This window comes from Rhipicephalus sanguineus, chromosome 9, assembly GCF_013339695.2.
Source record: "Rhipicephalus sanguineus isolate Rsan-2018 chromosome 9, BIME_Rsan_1.4, whole genome shotgun sequence".
NCBI classification, from domain to species: Eukaryota; Metazoa; Arthropoda; class Arachnida; order Ixodida; family Ixodidae; genus Rhipicephalus; species Rhipicephalus sanguineus.
Window position 1 is genome coordinate 93,093,662 of NC_051184.2, and position 27,555 is coordinate 93,121,216.

The window sequence follows — 27,555 nt, forward strand, 5'->3', positions numbered from 1 at the left end:
GTGGGAGAGGTCACGCATTTTCCGGACACTGCTTTTGCGGAAGCCAGCTGGGCACACCCTTTTGCCAACCTAGCCAAGAAACACCTTCCCGCTAAAAACTCATTCGCACAGCTGCAGCCACGTTAGCCACGCTGCCATTTGGCTGATGTTATCGCAAGAATGTCCGTGTCGCACAGCTACTACTCGCCCTACACAAACGCAGTCGTGCACCCGTGAGCAAATGTATACGGACCACAGGAGCACGTGCTGAGATTGCCATCTAGTGCCATCTAGTGTGCCGTCTAGTGGCCAGCCATCAGCTGTCAAGAGCATTGTATTGTCAAATGCGCGGCCAGAGCAATGCTCTCGATAACACACAGCTTGCCACTAGACGGTGCAGAGCGCAATTTTGGCATGTGCTCCCGTGGTCTGTATGCTTTTGCTCACGGGTGTACATGTGGAACACATACGGAAACCGACACATTGCCAACTTGTCAAAATTTTATTACATCAGCTGGAAGTATCCAAAGAGAGCCACAAAGAACCAGAGTAAACGTGTTTTATTCACTTCACAGTGGCAAGAAACCAGTCTCTAATGGTCATCACAACTTTCCAATTCATTGAACACATACAAACAAAAAAAAAAGCACTTGTGAGGTGAGAACCTGCATGAAGTTGAAAGGCAAAAAAGGGAAAGTGTAGGGAACATATTAAACAAAAGTATGGCGGGTCGGTGAAGTAAGCAGTCCTTAGCTTTCATGCATCTTGCAGAAATGCCGCAGCGGCTGCATTGTTATCTTGCCGCTGCTGAATATTTTGACCACGCCTTCCCGAATGTCGATGCTGAGCAACTCTCCAGTCTCCTCGCGGTCCTCACCCATCAGCACTTTCACCTGGGATGGAGAAGCAGCAATGTCTCACGAGACCAGCCTTCATCGGCACCCCGAAATTTAGATGGTACGGAATTTATATCACTCTCACTCTCTGCAACATAGTACAGTAGACTCTCAGTAAACGGAAATCTCTTAAACGGAACTGCCGCTTAAATGGAACAAGTGCTTCTGACAAAATTGGTTTCGTACTTGTATTCTGCACCCTTGTTCATCTCACAGTAAATGGAACTCCTGTTAAATGGAACATGTTTTCCTGGTCCCTTCAGGTTCCGTTTAATGAGAGTCTACTGTACAATAGACAGAAAACGTAGGAGGAAGTGTCATGTGACAGCCTTGAAGCCTAAACTAAAAAATGAAGGTCACAGGAAATGTACCTACTAAGGTGAAAGAAGGGGATCACGTTAATCAGATTTGTCATCTGCTTGGTTGTAATGCCATTCAACTGCAACGCTTGGCAAATCATGCGGGATATATAGATCAAGTGCAAGGTACTAAACGTGGCGAGTGGAATTGCGTGAACATAGACTTATTGCCACCAGACAATGGCGAGTTTGCTCAGTGCCATGACGCGACAATAATGTGGATGAGCAGACGTGCCACCTTTTGAAACCATTTCTGGTATGCCATTCATCTGCAAGATTTCACACTTGTTATGTGTCATCCTTTTTGTGCAAGCTTAATGAAAACCAGCAGATAATGAAGCCAAGGAAGATTAGGGGACGTTAATTGTACTGTCCTAAGTGTACTGTAGTACAGTCGCCGACCGATAATTCGGACACCGATAATTCGGACATGCTCGGTAATACGGACAGTCGCGCGGCACCGCCGATGATCCCATAGAAGTAATGTGTAAAGACGACCGATATTTCGGACAGCTGCGAGATCTACATTCCATAATCCGGACCCTGTCCAAGACTGTCGCGCACGTGGAATCGCCAGCCATTATCTCCTCTGGCACCCGTACCATACAAAGTATGGCCTCAGAGATCAAAACGAAAGCTAATTGGTGATCTATGAGGCTCTATTTCGATCGCTACTTTATGCCTCAGATTTGTGATTTAAAATGCCGATCTTGGAGGCACTGGTCAACTGTGGGAAATCCTATCGACATCGCGAACATCCTACATTCCGGTTCCTGTATCCCCGCGCTGCGCTGCTATCGCCGCCATTCTGTCGAATGCGTCTGCGGTAAAGCGTTCTGCGCGCACGTTCATTTTTATCTTGAGACTTGCTTTATTTTATGCTCTGCTGTCTCAAAAGATCTGAGTTAAATGGCGTCAACGGTGCCCTCACAGCCAGCGCCGAAGGCCGTGCCGATGACAATGAAACGCGGCAGATACAGTCAATTGCCGATTTTCCCGACATGCTCGAAAATTAGGACGCTTTCGCGGCACCGTCACCAGCCCCACAGACGTCAATGGTCAAGAACGTCGGAAATTTCGGACGCTAAAACTCTTCGGCGTCCAATTTTTCGGACTTTCTGCCCAAATTGCAGGTCTGAAAGGCAATAACTGAAGCCCCCACCTCTGCCACGTCTATCATCTCGTAGGTTCGAACCAGCGCTTACACGAGTCGACCTGTTTGCGACAGTAGCAGAGTCCGAAAATCAGCCTTGTCGCGATACCGATGTGTTATGGGGTGAAGTGGACCGGAAATTCAAAGGGGCCGCTATCACGGCGCCGTGCGGCGATGTCTTACGGATAAGCAGTGGAAATGCATGGAGGCGTGATGGCGGCAGGTGGCAAACGCGTCAGTACGGCTCAATCGCTGACAAGCCTTACGATAAGCATCTTCAGTCAACTGCTCGATAGTGCTTCTGGCCTGGTGCAGTTGCACGCGTAGCGCACGCATTTAATAGGCGAGAACCTAAACGCGCCGCGCCGCCATTCATGCTGCCTCTTTGTGCGACCGCTAAGTGCGCCGCACAGACGCGTTGCCTTCACGAACAAAATCAGCTCGCCATCGTACAGCGATCACATCACACTGGCGGAGATACAGGCGGACTTGGTTGCACGTAAGCGGAAGTGCGGGCAGCAACGCATTGGCAACTTTTTTCGGCCACCGGGACCCTGAAGTGTCAATAAAAGAATTTTTTTTTCTGACGCATTCGTTTTTTCGGACATTTGATAATTCGGACTTATTTACATTCCCCATGGAGTCCGAATTATCGGTCGTCGACTGTAATTGTTAAATAGATGTGGAGAAAGTAAAGTGGACGAAAAGACAACTTGCTGCCGGCAGGGACCGAATTTGCAACCTTCGGATTACGTTCCTTCATTCTTTCATAGCAAGGGCCTCGTTCCAGCAGAATGCCGCCATAGCTCAATTGGTAAGAGCATAGGGCGCATAATCCGAAGGATGCAGGTTCGGTCCCTGCCGACAGAAAGTTGCCTTTTCGCCCACTTCACTTCCTTCACATCTATATCACAATTATTACACCGCACTTAAAATAGTAATCTTAACATCCTCTATAGCTTCCTTGGATTCATTATCTGCTTGTTTTCATTAAGGTTGCGTCAAACAAAGAAACGAGCCCTCAAAATTCCCTTCCTCCAATTCTTTCGTGCAAGAAGCCCACATGCAGTTTCTACAACACTTAAGGTGCCCTGCAACGCTATTCCAAGTAATCATCGAATAGTCTCACTATCGGAGTTGATTGCCTCGCAAATCGACTGCCCATAAATATTTTTAAAATCCGTCAAGTACGAGAAAAGCAACAGGGATTTGTCACACACTCTAAGCGCTTTCTCTCTCCTCCTTTCGTCCCAGAGAACGCGCTGAAAGCTACACAGAGGGGGGGGGGATGACAAGGGGCCATGAAGACGTATCCGTACGTCAGTGCACGTCGTTACCTTGAACACTTTGTTTTCTTTGAATGCACAGCTCACTTTCAGTTTGATCGAGTGCCTTGGTGTAATTCTATAGCGTAATTCTAGCACTATAGAGCACAGCACTAGCCGCAGGTACGTCACGGCACACCACAGCGGCCTAGTAACTACACAGTTCACGATGCTCAAATAAGCTAGTGGCCGTCACCATGTGCTTTTGCGTGCACTCAAACCTCATTATAACGAGGTCACACCTGCCACGAAAATAACTTCGTTATATACGAAAATTCGTTATAAACGTGTATTCTTAACACTTTATCTATGACAAGACTATTCTTCATTTACTTCATTATAACTGATAATTCGTCATATCCGTGTTTGTTATATCAAGGTTAGAGTGTATATGAAGGTGTTGATTTCAGGTATTATATGGCATCATTTGTTCAGAGAAGGGCGAGCAATTTTTAGCTAACATCGAAATTCAATTGTAAATTCCATGCCTCATGCTGTGTGATAATGTTTGGCTCACATCCTGATTGGAGCCTCGACTACCAATTGGCAGCATTTTATGAACACGTTCAAAAAGTGTTGCAAGCCGCTTCAAGATCCGTTAAGATTCCGTTGAAACGCATCCGGCAAAAATTAACTTGGAATTGTTGTGTAGGGCAGGAGCGCGGCGTAACCCGCGGCGGGCCGACGGAGAGGCCGAACGACGGGAGGGCGCGCGGAGTGACGACGCAGAGACCAAGCTTCGGCGAGACTAACGGGAGACTGCTCTCCCGCGTTTATTACAGGCGGTTTTAAGGAGGGAGAAGTAAGGCTATTGGTCAGCGAGGCACGGGTCACATGACCGGCATGACCACGCCGGATTGGTGGTAGCAAAGAGGCATGGCAGAGACCCAGCTCCCCCCAGTAGCATGAATAGAGAGCACAACAGCGCTGGTGCCTCAGCATGGCACCAGGGGTCACACGACACAACATCGTCCCGCCCTGGGAAGAATTGCATCCTTATACAATTCTTGAAAAAGTGTTATACATCAGCAAACACTAACTAGACTTCTTAGTCTGATGTAGTCCTTGAAGTGGCTGGGGGCTTACGCGTCCGCTGTGGCGACGTGACCCAGGCCCTGCAGGAAGTCTCTGCGTGTGGCGGCCGTCGGGAGCCGACTTCGAAGACCTGTCCCCATCTCTTCCAGAACTGGGCTGATTGCAGCTGCCGTGAGCCGATGCTGAAGACCCATTCGCATCACTCTCTGGCGAAAAACTTTGTGCGCTGCTGATCTGCGCTTTTGAATGTGGCCGTCGACCGCGGCCGTCGACGATGACGTCGTCGTCCTGGAGCCGGCGCAGCTCGCTGGAGACTTGTTGCCGGAGCGCCAGAGGCAGGCGACGCAGCTTGGCGGACACTGGTACGTCCGGCCGCCTCTTGACACGGTGGACGTAGTCCCTGACAAGTCCCAGCTCCCCGTCGAACAGGTGCTCGAACCCCGGAGGCACACCTGCACGAAGCTGCGAGGAAACAGGTGAAGCGCGACGACACGTCAACGTTGCGCCGTCGATCAGGAGTCCCAATTTCTGGATGGCGTCCCGCCCCAGTAGCGAAGTCCCGTACGTAGTCACGTAAAATGTGACGTGAGCCTGCTTCCCACCGTGTTGCAAGTCCGTATGGAAACAGCCCAGAATTGGAATGCGCTGCTTGGAGAAATTCTGCATGTGGACTGACGTTTGCAGCAGGCGATGCTTCGAAGCGAAAAGCGTGTCGAAGTCCTTCTTGGTCATTAACGATGCAGTGGCTCCGGTGTCCACCAGCAATGACATGTGGCTATGTCCTCCGACGATAACAGGGATGCGCAAGTCCCTTGGGCTAGTCGGCGCAGCTTGCACGGATAAGACTGTGGCAGTGCCGGAGGCACGGTCTTGAACGGGGGTAACTTCCTATACCGACGCTCATGACCTTTGATACGGCAAAATTGGCAAATTTTCTTTTTGGCCGGACAATTTTTGTAAGTCGCCAAATGCCCTAACTTGCCGCAGCGAAAACAGGGGCCGACTTGAGGCTTGGGCGCAAGCTGTTGTACTTGCTGGCAGCGAACGCAGCATTGTGCCAGCGCCGTCGAGCCCGCGGAGCCATCTTGGACCCTGCCACCCGCGCAGGGGGGGAAGCCGCCGCCATGTTGAGTGACATGCGGGACCAGCGAAGCAGCCGACCCGCCATTTTGAGCCGCTGCGACGCACTGAATGCTGCCGCCATAACCGGAGTGCGAACCGAGTAGCCGTTCATTCTCTCCGAATGCCGCGTTGGCTTCGTTGAGCGCCTCCAAGTCGCGTCCAACTTCTTCGGCTTTCTGCAGCGTAAGGGCTTCCCCGTACGACAGTAGTTTGGCCCGTACATGTGCGTTGGCGACCCCGTGAATTGCTTGGTCCCGTACTCTGTCATCGTAAGTGGCGCCGAACTTGCATGACAGGGCCTTTTCTTTCAGCGCGGTGACGAAGTCGAGAAACGTTTCGCCGGGCAGTTGTTTGCGGCTCGTGAAAAGGTGCCGCTCGGCTAGCACGTTCGTTGACTCGGCGAAAAGCCCGTCCAGGAATTGTAGCAACGTGTCGTACACCGTCGTCGCCGCATCTGTTGACACCGTGCCCGAGTCCGCCGCCGTCGGTGTACTGGCCGTGTGCGTAGCATTTGGGCCGCCGTGTGCTTCGAGCTGCTCCTGCGCCGCGAAGTATTTGCGCTGGCCATCGATACCGAGCACGCTGATAAGTGCTGACGCGCGTCTTTCGTCCTCCCAGCCGCTTCCGCCGGCCGCCTTCAAGTGTACCTGGAAAATCTTTTTCCATAAATGCCAAGGAATGGAAGGCTTGCCGGGAACGTTGAGGAACGGAGGAAGGTTTGCAAAATGGGCCGCCATGTGTGCAGGAGGTAGGCAGTAGGCTCAAGCAGGAAGGTGGCGTCGCAGAGGGAGCCGGAGCGGGAACAAAGAAAAGTCAGGTCGACGCGCTTGTAGCGTGCAGGAAGCAGCACCGACGCCCAGCAGAAAAATGTGACTCGTAGCGTAGTATCACGTACGTCGTGCTCTTCCTGGCGTCGCCTGTCGAACCGGGTTCAGCACCTCGTCGCCATGTGTTGTGTAGGGCAGGAGCGCGGCGTAACCCGCGGCGGGCCGACGGAGAGGCCGAACGACGGGAGGGCGCGCGGAGTGACGACGCAGAGACCAAGCTTCGGCGAGACTAACGGGAGACTGCTCTCCCGCGTTTATTACAGGCGGTTTTAAGGAGGGAGAAGTAAGGCTATTGGTCAGCGAGGCACGGGTCACATGACCGGCATGACCACGCCGGATTGGTGGTAGCATAGAGGCATGGCAGAGACCCAGCTCCCCCCAGTAGCATGAATAGAGAGCACAACAGCGCTGGTGTCTCAGCATGGCACCAGGGGTCACACGACACAACAGGAATCTCAAAAGGCTCGTCGCCTCACCTTGTCGCCGCGCAGAGTCGGTGGCACCGGCTCGAGATGTTCGCTCGGAATGCTGACCACTCGGTCCTCTTTGAGCAGAAAGACGGAGCACATGCCACCCTGCAGAAAACAGGAACAGGGTCAAGAGTCACTTGGCAACACAGCACCAATACGATTTGCTTGCTAAAAAAAATTGGGCAGCTAGGCACTGATGGTGCGAAGACTGAAGGAAAAGTGGAGTGGATGGCCTTCCCCTCCTCCTATCATCCACAACCTCGCATCAGTCCTCCTGACCCTCACTTCTCTTTTGCATCCTCTTGCTAAACTATACTACATATAATGCTATGCAATGCTTTACCCCCTCTCCCTCGTCCTGTCCTTTCTCCTCACCCTCCAATCACACCGCCTCATCCTCACTACCCTTTCCCACCCCTTTGCTACACTCCCAGAGCATCAAAGTGGGTCATCGAGGGTTATGCTAGGAGCTGCTTGGCACATACCCGTTTTCTGTGGCGCATACCAGTCCAGTTTTGTGCAGTGCGCCAGCCGGAGTTTCGCCAAGCTTAATTTAAATAGCTCCTCTGTTCAAAAAATTCAGGTGCCCTTGCCCTATCAGGAATATGGGGGCAAGTGAAGCTTGGTGTGTGCATATGCCTCACACACTACTTTTCTTTCGCACAGCGTAACACCCACTCCTAACTGTTTCCTTCCTCCATGCTGGGAATTGGACCGTCATCCAAGTGCTTAGCGACACTTCAGTTGCTACAGGCGACAACAGTCACGCATTCATGTCCGGGCAACAATGAAATGTGGCAACGTGAAATGGCAAGTCACCTCGATGAGCTCAATAAAATATCAGATTGCCGTATCAGAAACGGCTGATCGCCGACAAGTCCATGATCGAGTGAGAATCAATGATTGGAAAACAGCGCATACAAACACGCATGTGAATGGTGCGACTTCAACGGCCTCATTTATGTACACTCGTGGGCGCCGGATTTTTTGCAGTCACACCTACAACGTCAATATGTGAGGCCATACAAGTTTAGCTTGAAAATCCTGTCAGCATGCACGGCTAGGTTTCCCAAAACCACTTCATACAGCTATGATTTTCACTCTACATCTGCTCTTGACATATTAAACAAACAAAAGGAAAATCGTGACAATTAATGCACACAAACCAATGTTAGCCAGCCACTGCAGGAACTGCGAGATACGAGCTAAGCGAGAGAACAGCTTGGTCAATTTTAGTGGCTGCAGATGCTGCAGTTCACTCTTCCATGACAAATAACTGTAGCATCCGATAGCATCAGGGCATTTACATTACCCAGCGGTAACTAGCACATCATCATTGCCAAGTTGATGAGATTAATTTGCTGAGTAACTCAGGACAAATTGTATAGCATGATTACTGAACTGGGCAGGCAAAGCAGAATGGTGCATCTAAAAATTAATACACAAAGTACAGTAACAGTGCCACATTATTCCTCGGAGGCGCCAACGCACTTGACAACAATCTCGCAAAGGCATTGCCAAAAGTGACTGCCTGCTAGATGTTGGCTTTAGCGGAACATAGCAATTCAAAAGATAGGGCAAAGCAGGTGCTCGAAAAACTCTATGTGCTGCAGAAGAGTTGAGATCTGGGCCAGTTGGTTCATGATACTTGACGAAGGCCAGCAAAAGAACGGGACACGAGAAAAGGCAGACACACACACCGCTGGAACTAACAACTCACAGTTGTTAGTTCCAGCGGTGTGTGTGTCTGCCTTTTCTCGTGTCCCGTTCTTTTGCTGGCCTTCGTCAAGTCTATGTGCTGATCGGGCATGAGTAAACGCATTAGGCAATGTTGTACAGTTGTTTCAAGTATAAACACTGAAATAAAATTATGTGCAGTTCACCACTACTCAGTTTTTCTTTTTCATTTTTCCTGTTTCTCAGCTCTTGCATTTCCCAGCTCTTATGTTTATTTCTAACGGTCCCATCAAGAACATATCAGTGGTGTTCTACTAGCACTCAGTTGCAGTTTGGGTTTCAGAGAGCACCGAGAGAGGTGGGACACAGTGCTGTTTGTAAACACAGCTGACCATGTGAACACATAAAACAGTGATGCAATCACCATGCGTGGCATCACCTGTACATGAGCACCATGTCGACAGCAGAGGGAGAGAGCGCACGCAAATGGCGTGGCAGCCAACACAAACTTGTGATGTATATGGTTGTTGGTTGTTTACATTTAAAGTTAGCTGATGTCAAGTATGAAAGACTCAAATACAACAGACAAAATAGAACTGGCAGAGCTTTCGAAGGTAATCAATAGGTGTAAGGCAGCCGACATAAGAAGGTATAATATGGAGAGAATTGAACATGCTCTAAAGAACGGACGAAGCCTCAAAGCGGTGAAGAGAAAACTGGGCAAAGGCAAAAACCAGATGTATGCACTAAGGGACAAGAAAGGCAAAGTCACTACAAATATGGATAGCATAGTTAAAGTAGCTGAGGAGTTTTACAGAGATCTGTACAGTAGCCAGGACAACCAGAACGATAATGTAAGAAGTAGCAGTAGCCCAGAGGAATTGGACAAAGAAAGCCTTACAGGGAATGCAAAGAGACAAAACTGCTGGTGAGGATCAGGTAACGTCAGATCTCTTGAAAGACGGAGGACAGATTGTTTTAGAAAAACTGGCCACCCTGTATACGAGGTGTGTCTTGATGGTGAGGGTACCAGAATTTGGTGGAAGAATGCTAGCATCATCTTAAATCCAATAAGAAAGTGAACGTGAAGGACTTGAAAAATTACAGGCCGATCAGCTTACTGTCCATTGTCTACAAGCTATTTAGAAAGATAATAGCTAATCGAATTAAGACCACCATAGAGTTCAATCAACAAAAGGACTAAGCAGGATTACATACAGGTTACTCGACAATAGACCATATTCGTACCATGAATCAGGTGATAGAATGCACAGAATATAACCAACCTCTGTTGCAAATCAGTTCTGCGGAATCCCGCAAGGTGGCGGAAGGGTTAAGGAAGAGAAAATCGACAACCACCCGTTTGTAGCTTGTTGTCGATTTTCTCTTCCTTAAAGGGAAGCTGAAGCACTTTAAAAAAAAAATTACTTGGGAATGTGTAATCATAGTTTGATCCTTGCTGAATACGAAAACCAATGTAAGAATTCACAGAAGTGAACGTAAATGGCATTTCTTGGCAAAAAGACAGCGGCTGCAGCCGCAGGGCTTCTTGAACTGCTGAGCGAAGGCGGTGACGTCAACTTCGGTGTGCCGCGTCATCGGCGCCATCAGCTCTGTGAAAGCATGGCCTTCGCGATCAGTTCCAGCAACGCGCGCAGCCAGAAGTAGTCACGGAGGCCACGGCTCCGCGAAAACAACGGTGGTAGAATAAAACAGGTGGCCCATCGAGCGCCGCGAGCGCGTCGCCGTACTGCTCGAGCTGCTCGCGGCCGCCGCTAGGTACGCGACGAGTTTTGGGGCCGAAAGACGCGCACCGCAAGCTCTCGCTGTGCTGCAAAAACCGGTTTCTCTAGCTAATTTTGTGGCTTTAAACGGTTGTTTGTGCTTTTACTAGCTTGTAGTGGCTGTCTGCCAGCTTCGACCGCAAAAGTAAGAGCGACGGGCTTTATGAAGCTTAAACTTTTTTAATCGACGCGGGTAGTCCCGATATGACTGTCACAGGGTGCCGATTGCAAGAGACGTGCGCATATTTTTTTTTTTTTTTCGAAAGCGTGAAAATTCCCTACTGGCGAGTGTACAGAGTAAAAAGAAAAGCATTTGGTTTTCACGTTATCGTATGTATGTCAGAGTACTGTAGCTGGCGGTCTTTCCATGCAATTGCATTTCTCCACAACTGCAGTCGCTTTTCGTCTCTCGGTGCGAAGAAAAGACGCAGCTTTTCTTTGCACGTTTTATAGCCACATTTGCAATTTGGAGCAAAGCATTTTCGTCCCATGGTGGCCGCCGCATCAGCGGTACAGATCGAGCCACCGTGGTTTCAGCCGTGGTTCCAGCTGACAAAGTGAGCGGAAAGAAACACCGATGCGGTCGCGCACGTTGGTTTGACAGAGGGCAACAAACGCGATGCATCAGAGCGGATCTCAAGCCGTGGGATCACCTAATCACGACCACAGTGATCTGGCCGTGATCATGGCTCGAAGGCTGATTGCGACTTTGCAACACTGGTTGCGTCACATAGGGACGCTCTTACTCTTCGGACGCTTGCACCCACGGACGCCTCCGCATTTATCGAAGATGACCAAACAGAAAGGAAGAGACGCGGCTGCAACGCTGGTTGCGTTGCATGCTTTCATTAGTGGCGCGTCCGTCCTAAGCGACGGCAACTCTTCAGTGTTGCTCTAGGCCTCTCTGGTGTAATAAATACACTGCGGATCTCTTTCTCAAAAGTTAAAGATGTAAATTGCAGTTTAAATGCTCGCGACGCACACTGGCCACGTGCTTTCAAATGCGCCGGAGCGGAGATATCGGCCCAGAGTATACCTGCTGCCACCTTGTGGAAGAACGGCGGCAACTCGAGCACCTCCGTGACACACGCGGCGCTTTGGCGAAGCGGCACGTCGGGCCACCTGTTATTCTACCACCGTGGCCAAAACTACCGACGATGACGTAGTTCCGGTCATGCCCACACTTTCGGCGCGTTCGCGTGGGCGGAGCAAGACGAACTTTTCTTTCGCGTATTTTAAAGCTCCTGCTGCCACAACAGCGAAAAAAATTACGCCATTGTCGACAATAATGTTGACCCTTGTTAACAACAAAGTTTTACCGAATTGTAAAAAAACCACTTCAGCATCCCTTTAACCCTTCCGCCACCTTGCGGGATTCCGCAGAACTGATTTGCAATATGTGTCCAGTTGCTTCGAGTTGTCGATGAATTCGCCCTTGCGCTGCCAACTGCTAGCTTCCTGGTTAGCTCAATTGGTAGAGCGACCGCCCCGGAAAGGCGTTGGTCCCAGGTTCGAACCCTGGACCAGGACGACTTTTTCGGCAACTAAGAGGCTTTATTTTCTGAGAAATCCGTATGGATTTCCTTGTGGCTTTGTGCTACAAATGGGTGGTTGTCGATTTTCTCTTCCTCAATAACCAACCCCTATATATAGCCTACATGGATTACGAGAAGGCATTTGATTCAGTCAAGATATTAGCAGTCATGCAGGCGCTGCGGAATCAGGGCGTCAACAAGCCATACATAAAAACACTCGAAGAAATCTACAGTGGCTCCACAGCCACCATAGTCCTCCATAAAGAAAGCGACAAAATCCCAATAAAGAAGGGTGTAAGGCAGAGAGATATGATCTCCCCAATGCTATTCACTGCATGCTTACAGGAGGTTTTCAGGGCCCTAGATTGGGAAGAGTTAGGGATACGAGTTAATGGAGAATACCTGAGTAACCTGCGATTCGCTGATGACATTGCATTGATGAGTAACTCAAGGGACGATTTGCAACTCATGATTACTGAATTGGGCAAGGAAAGCAGAATGGTAGGTCTGAAAATACATATGCCGAAAACTGAAGTAATGTGCAACAGTCTCAGAAAAGAACAGCGCTTTGCAATAGGTAGCGAAGCACTGAAACTTGCAAAGGAATACTTAAGACAGGTAATGACCGCAGAGCCAAACCATGAGACTGAAGTAACTAGGGGAACAAGAATTCAGCAGGCACTTTCAAATCATGAATGGCAATCTACCACTATCCCTCAAGAGGAAGTTAAATAACAGCTGCATCCTGCCGGTACTTACCTACGAAGCAGAAACCCGGAGGCTTAGAAAGAGGGTTCAACTTAGATTGAGGACAACGCAGCGAGAAATGGAAAGGAAAATTATAGGTATAAACTTAACAAGAAGACAAGACAAGAAGAGAGCAGAGTGGGTCAAGGAACAGACAGGTGTTAAGAACATCTTAGTCGAAATCAAGACGAAGAAATGGACGTGGGCAGGACATGCAGCGCGTTGGCAAGATAACCGCTGGGCATTAAGAGTAGCTGACTGGATTCCAAGATTTGGCAAACGTGCGAGGGGAAGACAAAAAATTAGGTGGGCAGATAAATTAAGAAGTTTGCTGGTGTAACGTGGCAGCAGAAAGCACAGGACCGGGTTGACTGACAGAACATGGGAGAGGCCTTTGCCCTGCAGTGGGCGTAGCCAGGCTACTGCTGCTGCTGCTGCTGATGATGATGATGATGTCGATACTTGAACATCGTTAAGTGCAAAATGTTTGCACAAAAGAACAAAAAGACATGGACAGGCACTAGCACTTGTCTGTGTCTATTTCGTCCTTTCATCCAAACTTTTTACGTTTAAGGTGGCCAAGTACGGGGTACTAACTCGCTTGTACTTGCATGTTGATGTCAATGTTGCGATGTGCTCCGTTTCGTGTGCAGTTACGTGGCACAGACTATAAAATTTATTTTAAATATGTTCTAGGCATATTAGCCAATGAAATTTTGTAGATGGTGTGTGTGTGCAGCAACACATCTATCTCACAAGCTGTCTCACCTTTAAAAAGTTGCATAAGTACTGCTCCGATAAGCAACTTCAAGCTGAATGAATACAACGACAACGTACCGAGATCCCCCGGATGACGCCTGTCTGGCCGATGAGGCCTTCACCCTCGTGGGTGTCCTTGATGCGCACCTCCAGGTCAACGGACTGCCACTCCACGGACAACTGCTCCATGCCTGCAGATGACGTGTGCGGCATCGTTGCTGTGATACAACATAAGAGGAGCCAACGTGCGTCACTGCTTTAGGAGACACTGTAGTAGCCTAGCAGGCTGATGAGAAGGCGGAGCAGAAGCCTAGCCCCAATATGAATCGGATGCTGATGTAGTACATCACGCAGGGTGACTCTACACATTGCTTCACTGATGGCTGGCAATGCTGCAAGGAATCTGAGAGACTCCAACTGCTCGCACTGGCAACCAAAAAATGGCGCGTGCAAATGGAATGAAGAAATTGGTATAAGATGTAATTTGTCTCGTGTAACATCGGCTCATACTTAAAAATCTCCAAATACAGTAGAACCCCGCTGTTACGTTCCTCACTGCTGCGTTTTCCCGGCTGTTACGTCGTTTTCCGCCGGTCCCGGCATAGCTCCCATAGGATACAATGTATTGGGAACCCCGCTGTTACGTCGTAACTGTCGGACCGTTCCCGTATGATACGTCGCGAAGTGCGCTCGGAGCCGACCGAGTGACTACCAAAGAGAGCGGCCATGGTGCATTTTCACGCAGTTTGGCCTCGTTTGACCGTAATATTAGCCGCATGAGAGGCGCAAGCAACAGAATCTTTCAATTGATGCAAACAAAAGCATGGCCTTCGAGATTCAAATTGCAAAGATGGCGTCTATGACGTAACCAGAGCCGTATATTCCCTTTGGGAGAGTTCGGCGCTCTTTTGATCTCGCCGCCAGTCTGGCAACTGCTGCACTACAGTCTGGCAACAGCGCGCTTCCGCGCCGCCGACGCCATTTCGTGCCGAGGTTTCTCGTGATGCTGTAACCGTGACGTCGCTGTCGGCATTTATGCTTCCTCTGTGACCGACCTGGTGTGTCTTTGCTGCTGTTCGTGCACGTGTCGGCTGCGTGGAGCATCGTGGACCTGCACGGACGTCGCAATGGGGGCTTGCGGCGCAGTAGGCTGCTCTAAAGGCTCTGTTATACTCCGACGTGCGTTCGCGTCAGCCCGCGGCGGCGGGAGATGGCGACGCTAGGTTCGTCACGTTACGTTGACGCGAAAACAGAGCACTCTATGCTCCCACTTGCGCGACGCACTACGTCGCCTTGACGCATGCGCAATTGAGCGCACTCGGCGTCCCTTCTTCACGTAGAGACACAGACGCAGTTCAGTCTGGATAACGTCGTCGCCGGCGTGGAATGCAGCATGTCGCATCTCGCGCCGCCTGCAGCCGGGGCGCGTTGACGGACGCTGGGCGCGTCAGTCGCATCGCGCGTTGGCCTATAGAGTGCTGCACGTTTGTTAGCGTAGCGTCACTGTGCCGAGCGTGCGCGCGCGTCGACGTTACTTCTGGAGTATATCAGCCCCTTAACTCGCTGAAGAAAGGGTTCGCCAGAGACGGAGCGTTGCGGGCGCACGCCAACGCGAGCTTACAGTGCCGCGGCACAAAATGGCGGACAGCGCCGCCGCTAAATTTGGACGGTTGTTGGCTCCGCCCCTCCGCCGAACTCTCCGAAGGAATATACGGCTCTGGACGTAACTGCTCGCGAAAGCAAGGCCTTCGAGATTGGCATTTACTATTGACAAAAGCATAGCCTCAGATTTGCATTGCACAAACATGGCGTGTATGACGTAATTGCTTGCGAAAGCAAGGCCTTCGAGATTGGCATTCACTTCTGCCATCGCGTTGGCGTAGACTCATCATCATCGTTATTTGTCGGAGAACGGGAGGAGTTCGAGCTGGTTGGAGTTTGCACGGTCGTGCGTGCGGTTCGCGGTCGGACTCGCCGCGCCGGTCGTGATTGCGTGTGCTTAGTTCTTTCATGCCAACAGCTGTTGGTGTTAAAAAAATCACATACGTTGATTACATTTCTGTGGATGAGGCCGTCCTAAGCTCCGCGTTTCTATCCATCGACTAGATCGCGGCTGAGCGCGCCAATTTTCGTGCTGCTCGTAAGAATTGAAATAAAATTCTGTACCACTAAATATTTTGCTGTTTTTCCTGTTTTTCGGCTCTTACGTTTCCCGCCTCTTACGTTTATTTCCTACGGTCCCTTCAAAAACGTATCAGCGGGGTTCTACTGTACTGTGGCATATTTGTGTGTTGGCTGCAGAAGCAGCAGCAACAGAGGCAGGCAGTTGGAGCATGCTTTCCAGTTCTCCACTTCTCCTTTACATCCCACTTTCCCCTTCCACAAAGACGCTGAGACTGGTTATGGGAACCGTAGTACTGGTTCGTACGATTGAAACGGAGTGGGTTGAGAGACACAGCCGATGGCTGTCAATGTTGATGGGTAAGAAATAATTCAGGCATGCCACTTTCAGGCAAGTTAAACGCCACCTTTTCTAGTTCGTGGCATGGCCACTAGATGTGGCAGCTTGTGAAAAACGCATCAAATTTATTGTTTTCTGCTAGTTTCTGTGTGAACACAAGGTTATGTCAACCAATTTCAGTGAGTCAATCTGTTTGCAGCCATAGCAGAGTCCGAAATGCAGCTTGGCCACAACGCTAGAGTGTGATGGGGTGAAGCATATAAAAAATCTGAAGGAACCACTGTCACGGTGCAGTGCAGCGATGACTTTATGGATAAGCACCAGAAATGCACGGAGGTGTGACGGCGGCAGGCGGCAAACCCTTATGATAAGCATCTTCAGCTAACTGCTCAGTAGTTCACGCAGCCTGGTGCAGTGGTACATGTATAAGCTGAACGCGCCGCATCGCCGTTCATGCTGCATCCTTGCGCGAGACCGTTAAGGGCACCGCACAGACGCGTTGCCTTCACGAACGAAAGCAGCTCGCCATCGCCGCGCCTGAGGGCGATCGGGAACGGAGTGGCCACGTCATAACTAGGCCTATCCGAACGAACGCTACCACAGCAAACGCGTGCGTACGGTACAGCAAGTACCTTGGCAGTGACGGCGTCAGCTCAGTTGGTGATGTGCTGCACACAACTAGGAACGATTGGCTTCACGCGGAAGCAAATACTGCGAATCGGCGGAGATTTGGCAATGCGTGTGCGTATGATGATGCGCACACGCATCGGGGAAGCACAATGAGTCGTCCGCTCTTCCGCCACAGTCTTTGCGTTCCGCGTCATCATTTCCAAACGCTCCATGCGTGAGAGCCGTAATCTATTCCGCGCTAATTTGCAATTGGCGGTTGGCACGAAGTGAAGTGGGGTTCGCGGCAGGTACCAAATGTATTATTCACCAGAGCCTGGGAGCGCACCAAAATGCCTGATAAGTGTACTGGGAGGCATTAAAGCTATTTTGGACGTGGCTGTGGCAATTAGACAACTTGAGCGGAATAAAAAAAGCATAAATTTGCTTTTTAGGACAGCCCAATTTTTCGGACAAAATTTTGGTCCCTAGAGAGTAAGAAAAATCGGACGCTGACTGTATTTATCTTCCGGAAGTTCAAGTTGTTCGAATAGTTGAATTCTAGTGCGAATCAAATCGAATAACAAACCCTATTAGAAAAATATTCGAAAGGTCAAATATTTGCACAACCCTACTTATAATAATACAGTTAATTAAAGGTGACAATTAAAAAATAGTTAGCAAACGAATAGTAATCACACATACGTGAGTGCTCAATACGGTAAGGATTGTTATATGCAAGGGGGCAGCTACCTTCAGGTCCGCTATTCCCAAAGCTTTATCATTTACATTCTTGAATGGTTGCTACAATTCCTGTTCACAAAAAAACTGTCATACTTGAACAAACACAGCCATATTTGTTCAGCAAAAGAACTGGTTCACGTACCAGCACCCGGTGTCTGGGGGTTGAACGGAGACGGTGCACCAGGTGTCGTCGGGCTGTAGCCACCATATGTTGATGGGGAAGGTGTGCCCGCCTGGAATGTGACTGGACTAGGCGTGGTGACGTACCCGGTGGGGCTCGGAGATGCTGCAAGGAGTGGGCAGGAACAAAGCAGTGTAGTACACTTGCGAACATAGCAAGGCAAGCAAGAAATGGCTATGACAGCGTGAAATGAGAAATAAAGCACACTACAGAGCAGTTTGGAAGACTGTCATATTCATTTTTTTTTTCTGTGGAGTTACAGATTCATAAACTTAGTATTTAAATTTCTTGGCAATTTTCACCAACAGTTACGAATTCTAAGTCCAACTTTCCATCAAGTGTAACAAGCAGTAAGTACAAATTGGCAACAGTACTGACAACTGGGCGAGTTAGTACAGATTTATGACTGGCTACGCAAGACACACACAGGCAAGAAAGAAAAGGACACCACGGGCGCAAACTCACAACTGTTTTATTGGAAACGACGAAATGCACTTTTATCTTCAAGAAACACAGACGCCCCCGGAGGTGGACAAGAATAACTACCATCTAGTAGTACCAACACCTCAAAAGGTGTTGTAAACTTTATAGAATGGCATTGTGCCCACAGAAGTGTTTCTGATATGCTCAATTCAATCAAGCAAGCCAATTACTAATACTGTGAGCGCAATATTCACAGCCTTTGTCCTTCATTCTCTTAACCTGTATATAATCATCATCACTGCATGCGTCTTCTTAGTTTGAAAAGCTGCACTCTCTGAATAAACGGTGTCGAACCCACAACATTGCTGCTGTCTTGCAGAGTGGTGGAGGTGTGGGGCTCGTTACGATATTGCAGTATTCATTACGATAATAAACTTCTGCTAAATTTTCATTTCCTAACTTGCTTTTGTAAAAATATACTCTATATGGCCAAATATCTATATGAACAACTTGCTTTAGTTTTCTGAAATGGAATGACATTCGTGCTTAGCGAAGTCAAAAAGCACTTTATGAGCTCGCATTTATCTGAACAGGGGAAATCAATACTTTGCACTGTGGCACTCACGCTGGTATGCCGTGGGCGAGGGTGAGTAGCTGTGGTCGGACCCATACATGCCGGGTGTCTGGGGCGTGTACGGGCCCTGGGGGGTCTCGGGCGCCTGGTACCCGGGTGTGGCCGGCTGGTAGGAAGGGGATGGGGACCCCTCGTCCAGTGTGTAGTCGTCCAGCTCGGTCCGCGCCGGCGTGTTGGAGGCCGTTGGGTCCCAGGCTCCGTGCACGGGCGTCCGGCTGCCATCGTGCAGGGGCGTCTGGCCACCACCAAAGTGTGGAGTACGGCTGCCCGCTGCATGTGCAGTGACGAACACAAGTGTGTTAACAAGGGTAGAACTATGTAACATCGACTGCTGCGCTTCTATACAACTTTTTCTCCGTAAACGAAACTTTGTCAAATGGAGCACAGGTACTTTCCCAGTCCCTTCACATCCCTTGCATTGTAACCTGAACTAAAGACTGGCATAAACATATGTTGCCATTTCATAAGATTCTACTGTACTTTTATTATAGCCAAAGTAAATGTGCTCTCTGTATCACACTTTTTTTTTATGCTTATTGTTTCTTGCTAGCTAAGCTCTTTTAACAAACTTTTGTTTTCCCACTATGCCTCGCTAATTTTTTCTTTGTTACCATTAGTTCTTAGTCCCTGTTTGTTCTGCTCCCTTCATGTAATATCCTCATAAGATAGCCTTTAAGTGTACTGTGAACAATTAATTAATAATAATAATATCTGGGGTTAAACATCCCAAAACCCCATTATGATTATGAGAGACGCCGTAGTGGAGGGCTCCGGAAATTTCGACCACCTGGGGTTCTTTAACATGCACCTAAATCTAAGCACACGGGCCTCAAACATTTTCGCCTCCATCGAAAATGCAGCCGCCGCGGCCGGGATTCGATCCCGCGACTTTCGGGTCAGCAGTTGAGCGCCATAACCACTAGACCACCGTGGCAGGGCGTGAACAATTAATTAAACAAGTATGATTATAAGTCTGTGCTTTTCCTCCCCATTTCCGTTCAGCAGGGACATTTCAGAACAAGAACTGTGCGCATACCTTCGTAAAGGGGCGTCTGCGAGCCGTACATGGGCGTCCGAGAGCCACTCTGGTACATGGGGGTCTGGCTGCCGCTGCCGTACATGGGAGTCCTGTTGTACGTCGAAACTCCCCCACTTCCGCCTTTGCTTGCACTCCTACGAGAGAAAAACAGCAGACCATGGTCCTTTGTACACGTAGAAAGAAACCAGCACGCGGAAGCGCACCATCCGAAGAGCATTACCACATCCCAAAGAGAAATCTAAGAAAGAAGCCCCAACGTCGATACAGGCAATGATAACAAGTGAGCTTGCATGATGAGAATGAACTGTTGATGAGTCATGTGCAATCTTTCGAAATGTTCGTGACTGGTGCAGCAAGTGAAAATAAACAAAGCTTTTTCTTTTCGCCGAGATTCCCATTGGTCAAGATTCACGAACTGTGTGTTCCAAATTAGTGGAAAATAAGCCTGACCGCTAACTACCGTATATACTCGCAAAATGATCGCACTTTTTTTAAAAAAAAATTGACGCCAACTTCGAGGTGCGATCATTACGCGAGGTAAATTTTCCGTGAAATAATATTTCGAGCACCGAAAACGCAAAGAAGTCGCGTATCAGAATTCTTACGATAGCTATCATGAACATAACCGAAAATAAAAGTAGAGTAAGGCTTACCTTTGTAATAAACGCACACATTATGCAGGAACTACATGCATTGCATATTGCCCTTTAATTTTTTCATTCACTGACCCCCTCACTTTCATTCAGAGTCTGAAGCGTCACTGGCGTCAGTGTCGTCGCTGCTCGATTCCCTGTCGGAACCGGCAGTGTCATCGCAGTCCCACAGAAGGTTACTTTCCGTTCCGTCGAGCGTGTTAGATATGCCTGTATTTTGATTTCGTCGACGCCGAAATGCCTGCCGGCAGCGTGGTTGCCGTGCTCGAGCGCGTAATCAACCGCCTTCAGCTTAAACGCGGCAGTGAAACTCGCGTATCGCCCCATCGTGAACCGGCACTCAAATAAGCAACTACAAAGCACGCCACCACATTACAGAACGGCGATAACAACGCGGCGATGTCGGCGGCGCGGCTTTTTCAAGAATTATGGGAATTCATCGGCAACTTGTTGCTGCAGGATGACAACAAGTCAACCAACAAGCGCCTGTCGCTGTAACTATAGTGTACTAGAATATTCTCCTAGTGGCGCGTCCTCGAGGGAGGGACAATAGGCCGGTTGAAGCAAACGCCAGTAGACGCCACTGGTGGCGTTGCTGCGCCTTTTTCTAGTCGCCGAGCCGGTTCGGGCTGGTTTGGGCCGGTTCGGACGCGCTTTGCGACTGCTTACTTTGTTCGTCTGTAGTGCGACGCTATACTTTCAACGTGATAGCACTTGTGAAAAAAACGGTGGAGGACTTGTTTTTGTTTTCTTTTTTTCTCAGACGCTTCTATGTACGATGCTAAAAAGAAAAAGAGAGTCTCGTTGTACGCCGTGAAATGGTGTAAGGAAACGCCGGAATAATTTTGTTTAGATGCGGTTCTGTAACCGATAACAAAGTACAAAAATTTTATCACAATCAATGTGTGTCTGTCGAGGCCTTTATTTATTTGTACGCCTTCTGGCATAGGAACGCAGCGCAGACGTTGCTGTGCACTTTTATGTAGTTTGTGACCAGCACGCGATTTAAATGTGATAGATATAGTGCCATAGAAGAAAAACAGGTCCATACATGCTGGGTTTGTGCAATGTATGATAAAAGCTGCAAATACATACTGCCGAGGCGATGTCCCGAACTGCAATGAATCCGCCGGTCTGCAGCCTTTACGCTAGCAGACGACGTTGTCGATACTAGTGTGTTGACGTGGTTTTCAGAAACTTTCTTTACACTATACTACAGTAAATACAGTCTTTTTGTGCTGTAATAAAAGAATCCGTTGCATAAGGAACGCCTACAAACTCGGACAACGTCAAACTCACCGGGAGACAGCGGCCGGTCTACTAGAAAAAGGCGCAGCGGCGGCACCTGGTGGCGCCTACACAAACGGGCACGCGTGCTCCTTCCCGGACGCGTCACTAGGAAATTGTTCTAGTACACTATAGCTGTAACACTGCGGGATATCAAAACCACGTGATCAAAACAAACATGGCGGCTGACGGAGCTAAGCGAACGCGAACGCGTTTTTCTTCGCGAGTCGCGGAGGTCATGAGTGCGTCACGCGCGTCAGAACAGTTTCTTTTGTCGAAATAATGAATTCTTTCATTTAAATCGGTAAATTTGCGGCAACAGCATAGCCATGTCCGCTTTTAAAGCACAGAAACAGAGATGGGCGCGTTCAGCTGCCACAGACGTAGAAACACATGGCGGGCATGTGGTGAAAACTAGGGCATTTGTCTTTGCTGCTATCCTAATACGGCACGTTTCCGCCAAGGGTGGGCAAAAATTAGGAATCTGTTTGGTGCGTGCAGTTCGCTTGGTGAGTCTTGAAGTGTTATTTAACGTAACGTTCGACAGATGATAAATGTGATGATCATCAGCTAGACTTGGCACACGACATATCGCTGCGGCAAGTTCGGGGTGCGATCATTATGCAAGTAAATACAGTAAATCATTTCTTCGATTAGATTAAAAAAAAGGTTTAATTAATAACGTTTCGTGACTTGTACGAGTAAAAATGAATAAAGCTTTTCTAGTTGTCATGAATCCGGTTGGTCAAGATTCACAGACTGTCTATTCAAGATTAGTGGAGATCTTCAGCAGCTATGGTCATGTGCAATTCTGTCTTGAAAGCATTATATCAATATAACTGTTATCAGTCTCAACCCTGCGCACAAATTGGTATCTACACAATGGCACAAGTTTGAGGCATGCCGTGATTGCTGCGATAGTGCTATCAAAGTAGGAGCTTACGGCCTTACTGCAAATGAGCACTATGCAGTAAAGGCACGCACGCTAAAGAGAAAAAACGATTTTTCTCATATTGGTAAGTTACTCTTTCAAGATACCAAAAACACCCCGCTTGCTGCGAGAAGACGCTTGGTAAACGAGAAAATGGGCAAAAAACGCCAGGCCTGCGCTGAAACCGCAGCACAGTCACAGCGAAAGCTGGAAGAGCGGCGTTTCTAGAGCCCGTTAAGCTCTCTTGGGGCTACAATACAAGTACACTAGAAAGGTACCCACTACGCCACAAATCAAATTTTTGTGAAGTTGGGAAGCACCCACAAAGCCATTATTCGTCATTCTATGGAGAAGCGAGGCACCAGCTGCACGTCTGTAAGGCATTATGTGCACTTTGTTGACGTGACGATACATTTTCTTTTGTGGGAGCCTTAGCATTAACACACCAAGTTTCAGGAAATTTCGTTGAGCGATGTATCCAAAATACAAAAAAAAAAACACTTTAAAATCAGTGACGTCACCAATGGAGATTTCAGCTTGAAATTCAAGAGCGAAATTTATGAGACTGATTTTCTGATCTATTAATAAACCTATGGTGGTGAAATCAACAACATTTAGAGTTTTTGGAGCATAATTTATCAGTCGAAACTAATTTCTTGTTTCACTTCAGTGTCTCTTTAAAATGACAAACTAAGAATGCACTGCGCGGTATTAGAGAACTGAAGCACCAGTGAATGACAAGACCCATTTCCGGCCTAGCGTGGCGGCACCACTCAGTGGCACAGACAGACAGTTTAGCACGTGCACACACTAGGCTTGTGTGAATATTCCAGCAGTTCGAATATTCGAATTCGCTCCAACACGAATTTAAATTATCCGAAATTTCGAAGTATTTGAAATGAACGGAAGACATATGAAACGCATAAAAGCCCCTGTAAAGGTGGTTTCACTACAGTGGAGGGGTGCTATACCGCGAATACACCTACCCAGGGGAAATCCGCACCGCCGCGAAGCCCCACTTCATGGTTAAATGAACATATTACCCTCCCATCGATTGATCATTTTTTAAGTTTAAAAGCTTGTTATACCAGCTCATATGCGCTAGGTATGGTAAATTTTAAAACGTAACGTATTTTACAGGTTATCACTTGCATTCTACGGAAAGTCAAATCCTGCTACAATTCAAAGTTGCTTCCACTTCCCTTTGGACCAAGAATGACGTTTGCACATGCCTTGTTTCAATTTTTAAAAATATTGTGCAGGTTAGTTGGGTCATGACAAATATGCTCATTTTTCTTTATAATATGTGACATATAGTACTATTAGAATTCGATTCGAAATAATTCAACCAAATCGCTATTAGCTTCGAATTCGCTTCGAACCTAAAATTTACTATTCGCACCAGCCTAGCACACACGTCTTGTACACTTTTTCAATTGACTGTACGTATCACCTGAAACGAATGCCTTTTCAAGAACACTCACCCAACGACTGAAATACGTGTCCGATCCACAGAAATGGTTTGGCACTTGGTGTGGAGTTCCACTCTGGCCGTCGTCTCCGTGGCGTCTTTGACAATGCCGATGTGTCCTGTGGACCAAAGGCAGTAGTGCTTTGTACCATCCACGGCATAACTTTCAAAATTCAGTCTAGAAAAGTGTACCGGTTACTAAAGGACGAGTCACATATAAACCTCTATTCGACAAAGCTGACGGAACCTTGGAATTATTAAGGCTAAAGCATTATATGTCTCATGAGTAGAAAAATCTGGCATAGTCAGCAACAACATGAATGTGTCAAGAATGCCGCAATAAATAAATAGAGTGACATTATTATGATGTCCCAAACCAAGAAGATTTGTTACATCATCAATGACGTCATGAATCATGTCATGCAATGACGATGGCCGACGACGTCATCATATGGCATTTCGTTATTTTCTTTCCTGGATGCATACGAGAATGGAATGCTGTCGACCGACTTATAGTGCAAGAGCAAAGAACAGGCGACTTTCTAAAACTGGCATAAAAAACATTTTGTACATACAGTAGAACCCCGCTGATACGTTTTTGAAGGGACCGTAGAAAATAAACGTAAGAGACGGGAAACGCAAGAGCCGAAAAACAGGAAAAAGGACAAAATATTTAGTGGTACAAAATTTTATTTCAATGCTTACGAGCAGCACGAAAATTGGCGCGCTCAGCCACGATCTAGTCGACGGATAGAAACGCGGAGCTGGGGACGGCCTCATCCACAGAAATGTAATCAACGTATATAATTTTTTTAACACCAACAGCTGTAGGCATGAAAGAACTAAGCACACGCAATCACGACCAGCGTGGTGAGTCCGACCGCGAACCGCGCGCACGACCAAGCGAGCTCCAACCAGCTCGAACTCCTCCCGTCCTACGACAAATAACGATGATGATGAGTCTACGCCAAGGCGATGGCAGAAGTGAATGCCAATCTCAAAAGCCTTGCTTTCGCGAGCAATTACGTCATAGACGCCATGTTTGTAAAATACAAATCTCAAAGGCTATGCTTTTGTCAATAGTAAATGCCAATCTCGAAGGCCTTGCTTTCGCGAGCAATTACGTCATAGACGCCATCTTTGCAGTACGAATCTCGAAGGCCATGCTTTTGTTTGCATCAACTGAAAGATCCTGTTGTTTGCGCCTCTCATGCGGCTAATATTACGGTCAAACAAGGCCAAGCTGCGTGAAAATGCACCATGGCCGCTCTTTTCGGTAGTCACTCGGTCGGCTCCGAGCGCACTTCGCGACGCATCATACGGAAACGGTCCGACAGTTACGACGTAACAGCGGGGTTCCCAATACATTGTATCCTATGGGAGCTATGCCGGGACCGGCGGAAAACGGCGTAACAGCCGGGAAAACACAGCAGTGAGGAACGTAACAGTGGGGTTCTACTGTATACAGATAAGCTTGTTAACATGCTGTATTTTGTATCTTTTTTCTTGCGCATGATCGTTATAGCATTTCCTACTGGCACCCTTCTCTAAATCTGTATTCACACTCACTGTAGTATGTAGTATTCTCTAACATACAAAGTTTTTTGTGTACATTAGATGAACGCTAGTACCATGTATTGTGTATGCAGTCTTTTCCTTCTTATTCAATTGTACTTTTTACCAATTTTGTTCCAGCCAATTATTAGTGCTGTTATTCATGAGCACGCTTTTTTTTTTTAAGTACGCTACTCCTATAATGACCGTGCAAGAGGGGTTGATAGTACGATCAACTACAGTAGAACCTCATTGATACGGTCCCGCTTAGTATGATTTCCTGGCTCCTACGCTCGCAATCGCGAAAAGAAAAAAACTAACCCAATAGAGCTATGTGTAATACACTCTGGTTAATACGTTCCCGGAAAATATGATTCTTCCACAGCAATGTTCAGCACCACGGAAGACTGCGCAGTTGTATGATACACTCTACAGCCGGAAACTCTCATTCAGGTGTGCAAAATGGGCCCTCTCGTTTACTTGTGAAGTGCTAAGTGGCAGACTGCCACCTCGCGATGACGGCGGCTTCTCCGCAGTGCTTAATTTCCCCCCTCCGGGCCTTCTCTACTTTTCTCGATCGTCCCCTCAGAGTGTGTGCGACGTAGTACACGATAGCCGCGAGCAGCTGATGCTTTCGGGGACGCTTATCACTTTTGCGAGATTCCGCATATCGTGTTGTACAGTGATTGTGTGCAGAGTTGAGCTTGTTGAGCCGTTAGCGGCGCGGCAGTTTTCTTCACGGACAGGATGAGTCACGCGTGATCGTATCCCAATTGCGTATGCTCGAAAATATCGCTTCAGCTCTTCGGCAAACCTAGCCACATATTTCCAAGCAGCAATGTAGAAAGAACCAACGCTCACGCGGCGCAAAGCTTCGTTTGCTGCCACGGCGGTAGTGTTTCTTTACGTTTACGCTGTTTGTCCCAGCGTTCGATTTTGCAATATCTGGGTTGTCTTGGGATTTCAACACGTGACCACGATGTTGTTTCCTGTCAGGACCAGAACTAGGTGGCTGACATCTGGGTGCCAGCAAATGCCAGAAGTTCGAAAATCAAAGAGTCCCTCTATGCTTTTTGAGAAATAAATGTTTTTTGAACTTGCACTTCAATATATTTGTCAGCCTCAATTTTTGCTGGATTCGGATCGTACGTTTTCCCGGATCGTACGTTCATTTTTCGAGTTTTTTTTTCAGAAGCGTATCAACGAGGTTCTACTGTAAATGAATAAAATTCACAGTGAACAAGTATAGTGCAATAGACAGAGATATAACAGTGAACAGGAATACTAGATGAGCGCTGACTTCAAACTAAGGTTTATTCTCAGCGATCGACACCTATTTATCAAACAAGGCTGATCCCAAACGTACATCATCACACATGAACACCCCATCATTGTTTGATAAACAGGAGTGGATTTCTGAGAACAAACTTTAGTTTGTAGTTGGCACTTGTCTGGTCTTCCTGTTCCATCTTGTGTCCCTGTCTTTTGTGCGACTTGTTCAACATGAATTCCTACGAACTCGCCCAAATTTCAGTTCTTGTAAAATAAAATCAATCTTTGACGATTACAACTACAGTGCTACTGTAGCGTCTAAACTCACCTTTGTAGGGTCCCTGTGTGATCTTGATGGTCTGGCCAATGAGCTCACTGTCTCGGCGTCCTCCGCGGCCCCTGCCACCACCGCCACCAAAGCCCCCACCACGTCCACCACCCCCTCCACCACCCGATGGGTGCATGGGACTCGAGATGCGGGGCGAGAGGGGCGTGTAGCCGCCCATGGCGGGGCCCGTCGACTGCTGCAGAGTCCAAAAGCACATTGTATAGACAAAGAGCCAAACTGAAATATCGGAGCATAAGGTAACACACAGAACAGAGCAATCAAATACAGTACTCACAATGCATA

At 48.1% G+C, this 27,555-nt stretch overlaps 1 protein-coding gene and 1 non-coding gene across 3 annotated transcripts in view; one reads left to right on the forward strand and one right to left on the reverse strand.

The window, feature by feature from the left end:
* Positions 1-521: 521 nt before the first annotated feature.
* LOC119406023 (transcription elongation factor SPT5) overlaps positions 522-27,555 on the reverse strand; it is an 81,768-nt gene continuing 54,734 nt past the window's right edge. Inside the window, exons 17-24 of one of the 2 annotated variants that reach the window (XM_049419284.1) lie at positions 27,253-27,445; positions 24,112-24,217; positions 19,754-19,890; positions 18,709-18,987; positions 17,622-17,765; positions 13,747-13,859; positions 7,173-7,271; positions 522-872 (exon numbers count right to left, since the gene is read on the reverse strand). In XM_049419284.1, coding sequence (XP_049275241.1) covers positions 729-872; positions 7,173-7,271; positions 13,747-13,859; positions 17,622-17,765; positions 18,709-18,987; positions 19,754-19,890; positions 24,112-24,217; positions 27,253-27,445 — 1,215 coding nt within the window. In that variant the 3' untranslated portion in view covers positions 522-728. Of the gene's footprint in view, positions 873-7,172; positions 7,272-13,746; positions 13,860-17,621; positions 17,766-18,708; positions 18,988-19,753; positions 19,891-24,111; positions 24,218-27,252; positions 27,449-27,555 lie in introns of both variants that reach the window. The other variant, XM_037672868.2, reaches the window with a different exon arrangement.
* Trnas-gga (transfer RNA serine (anticodon GGA)) lies at positions 12,084-12,157 on the forward strand. Its single transcript has one exon. It is a non-coding gene; the product is annotated as a tRNA-Ser (tRNA).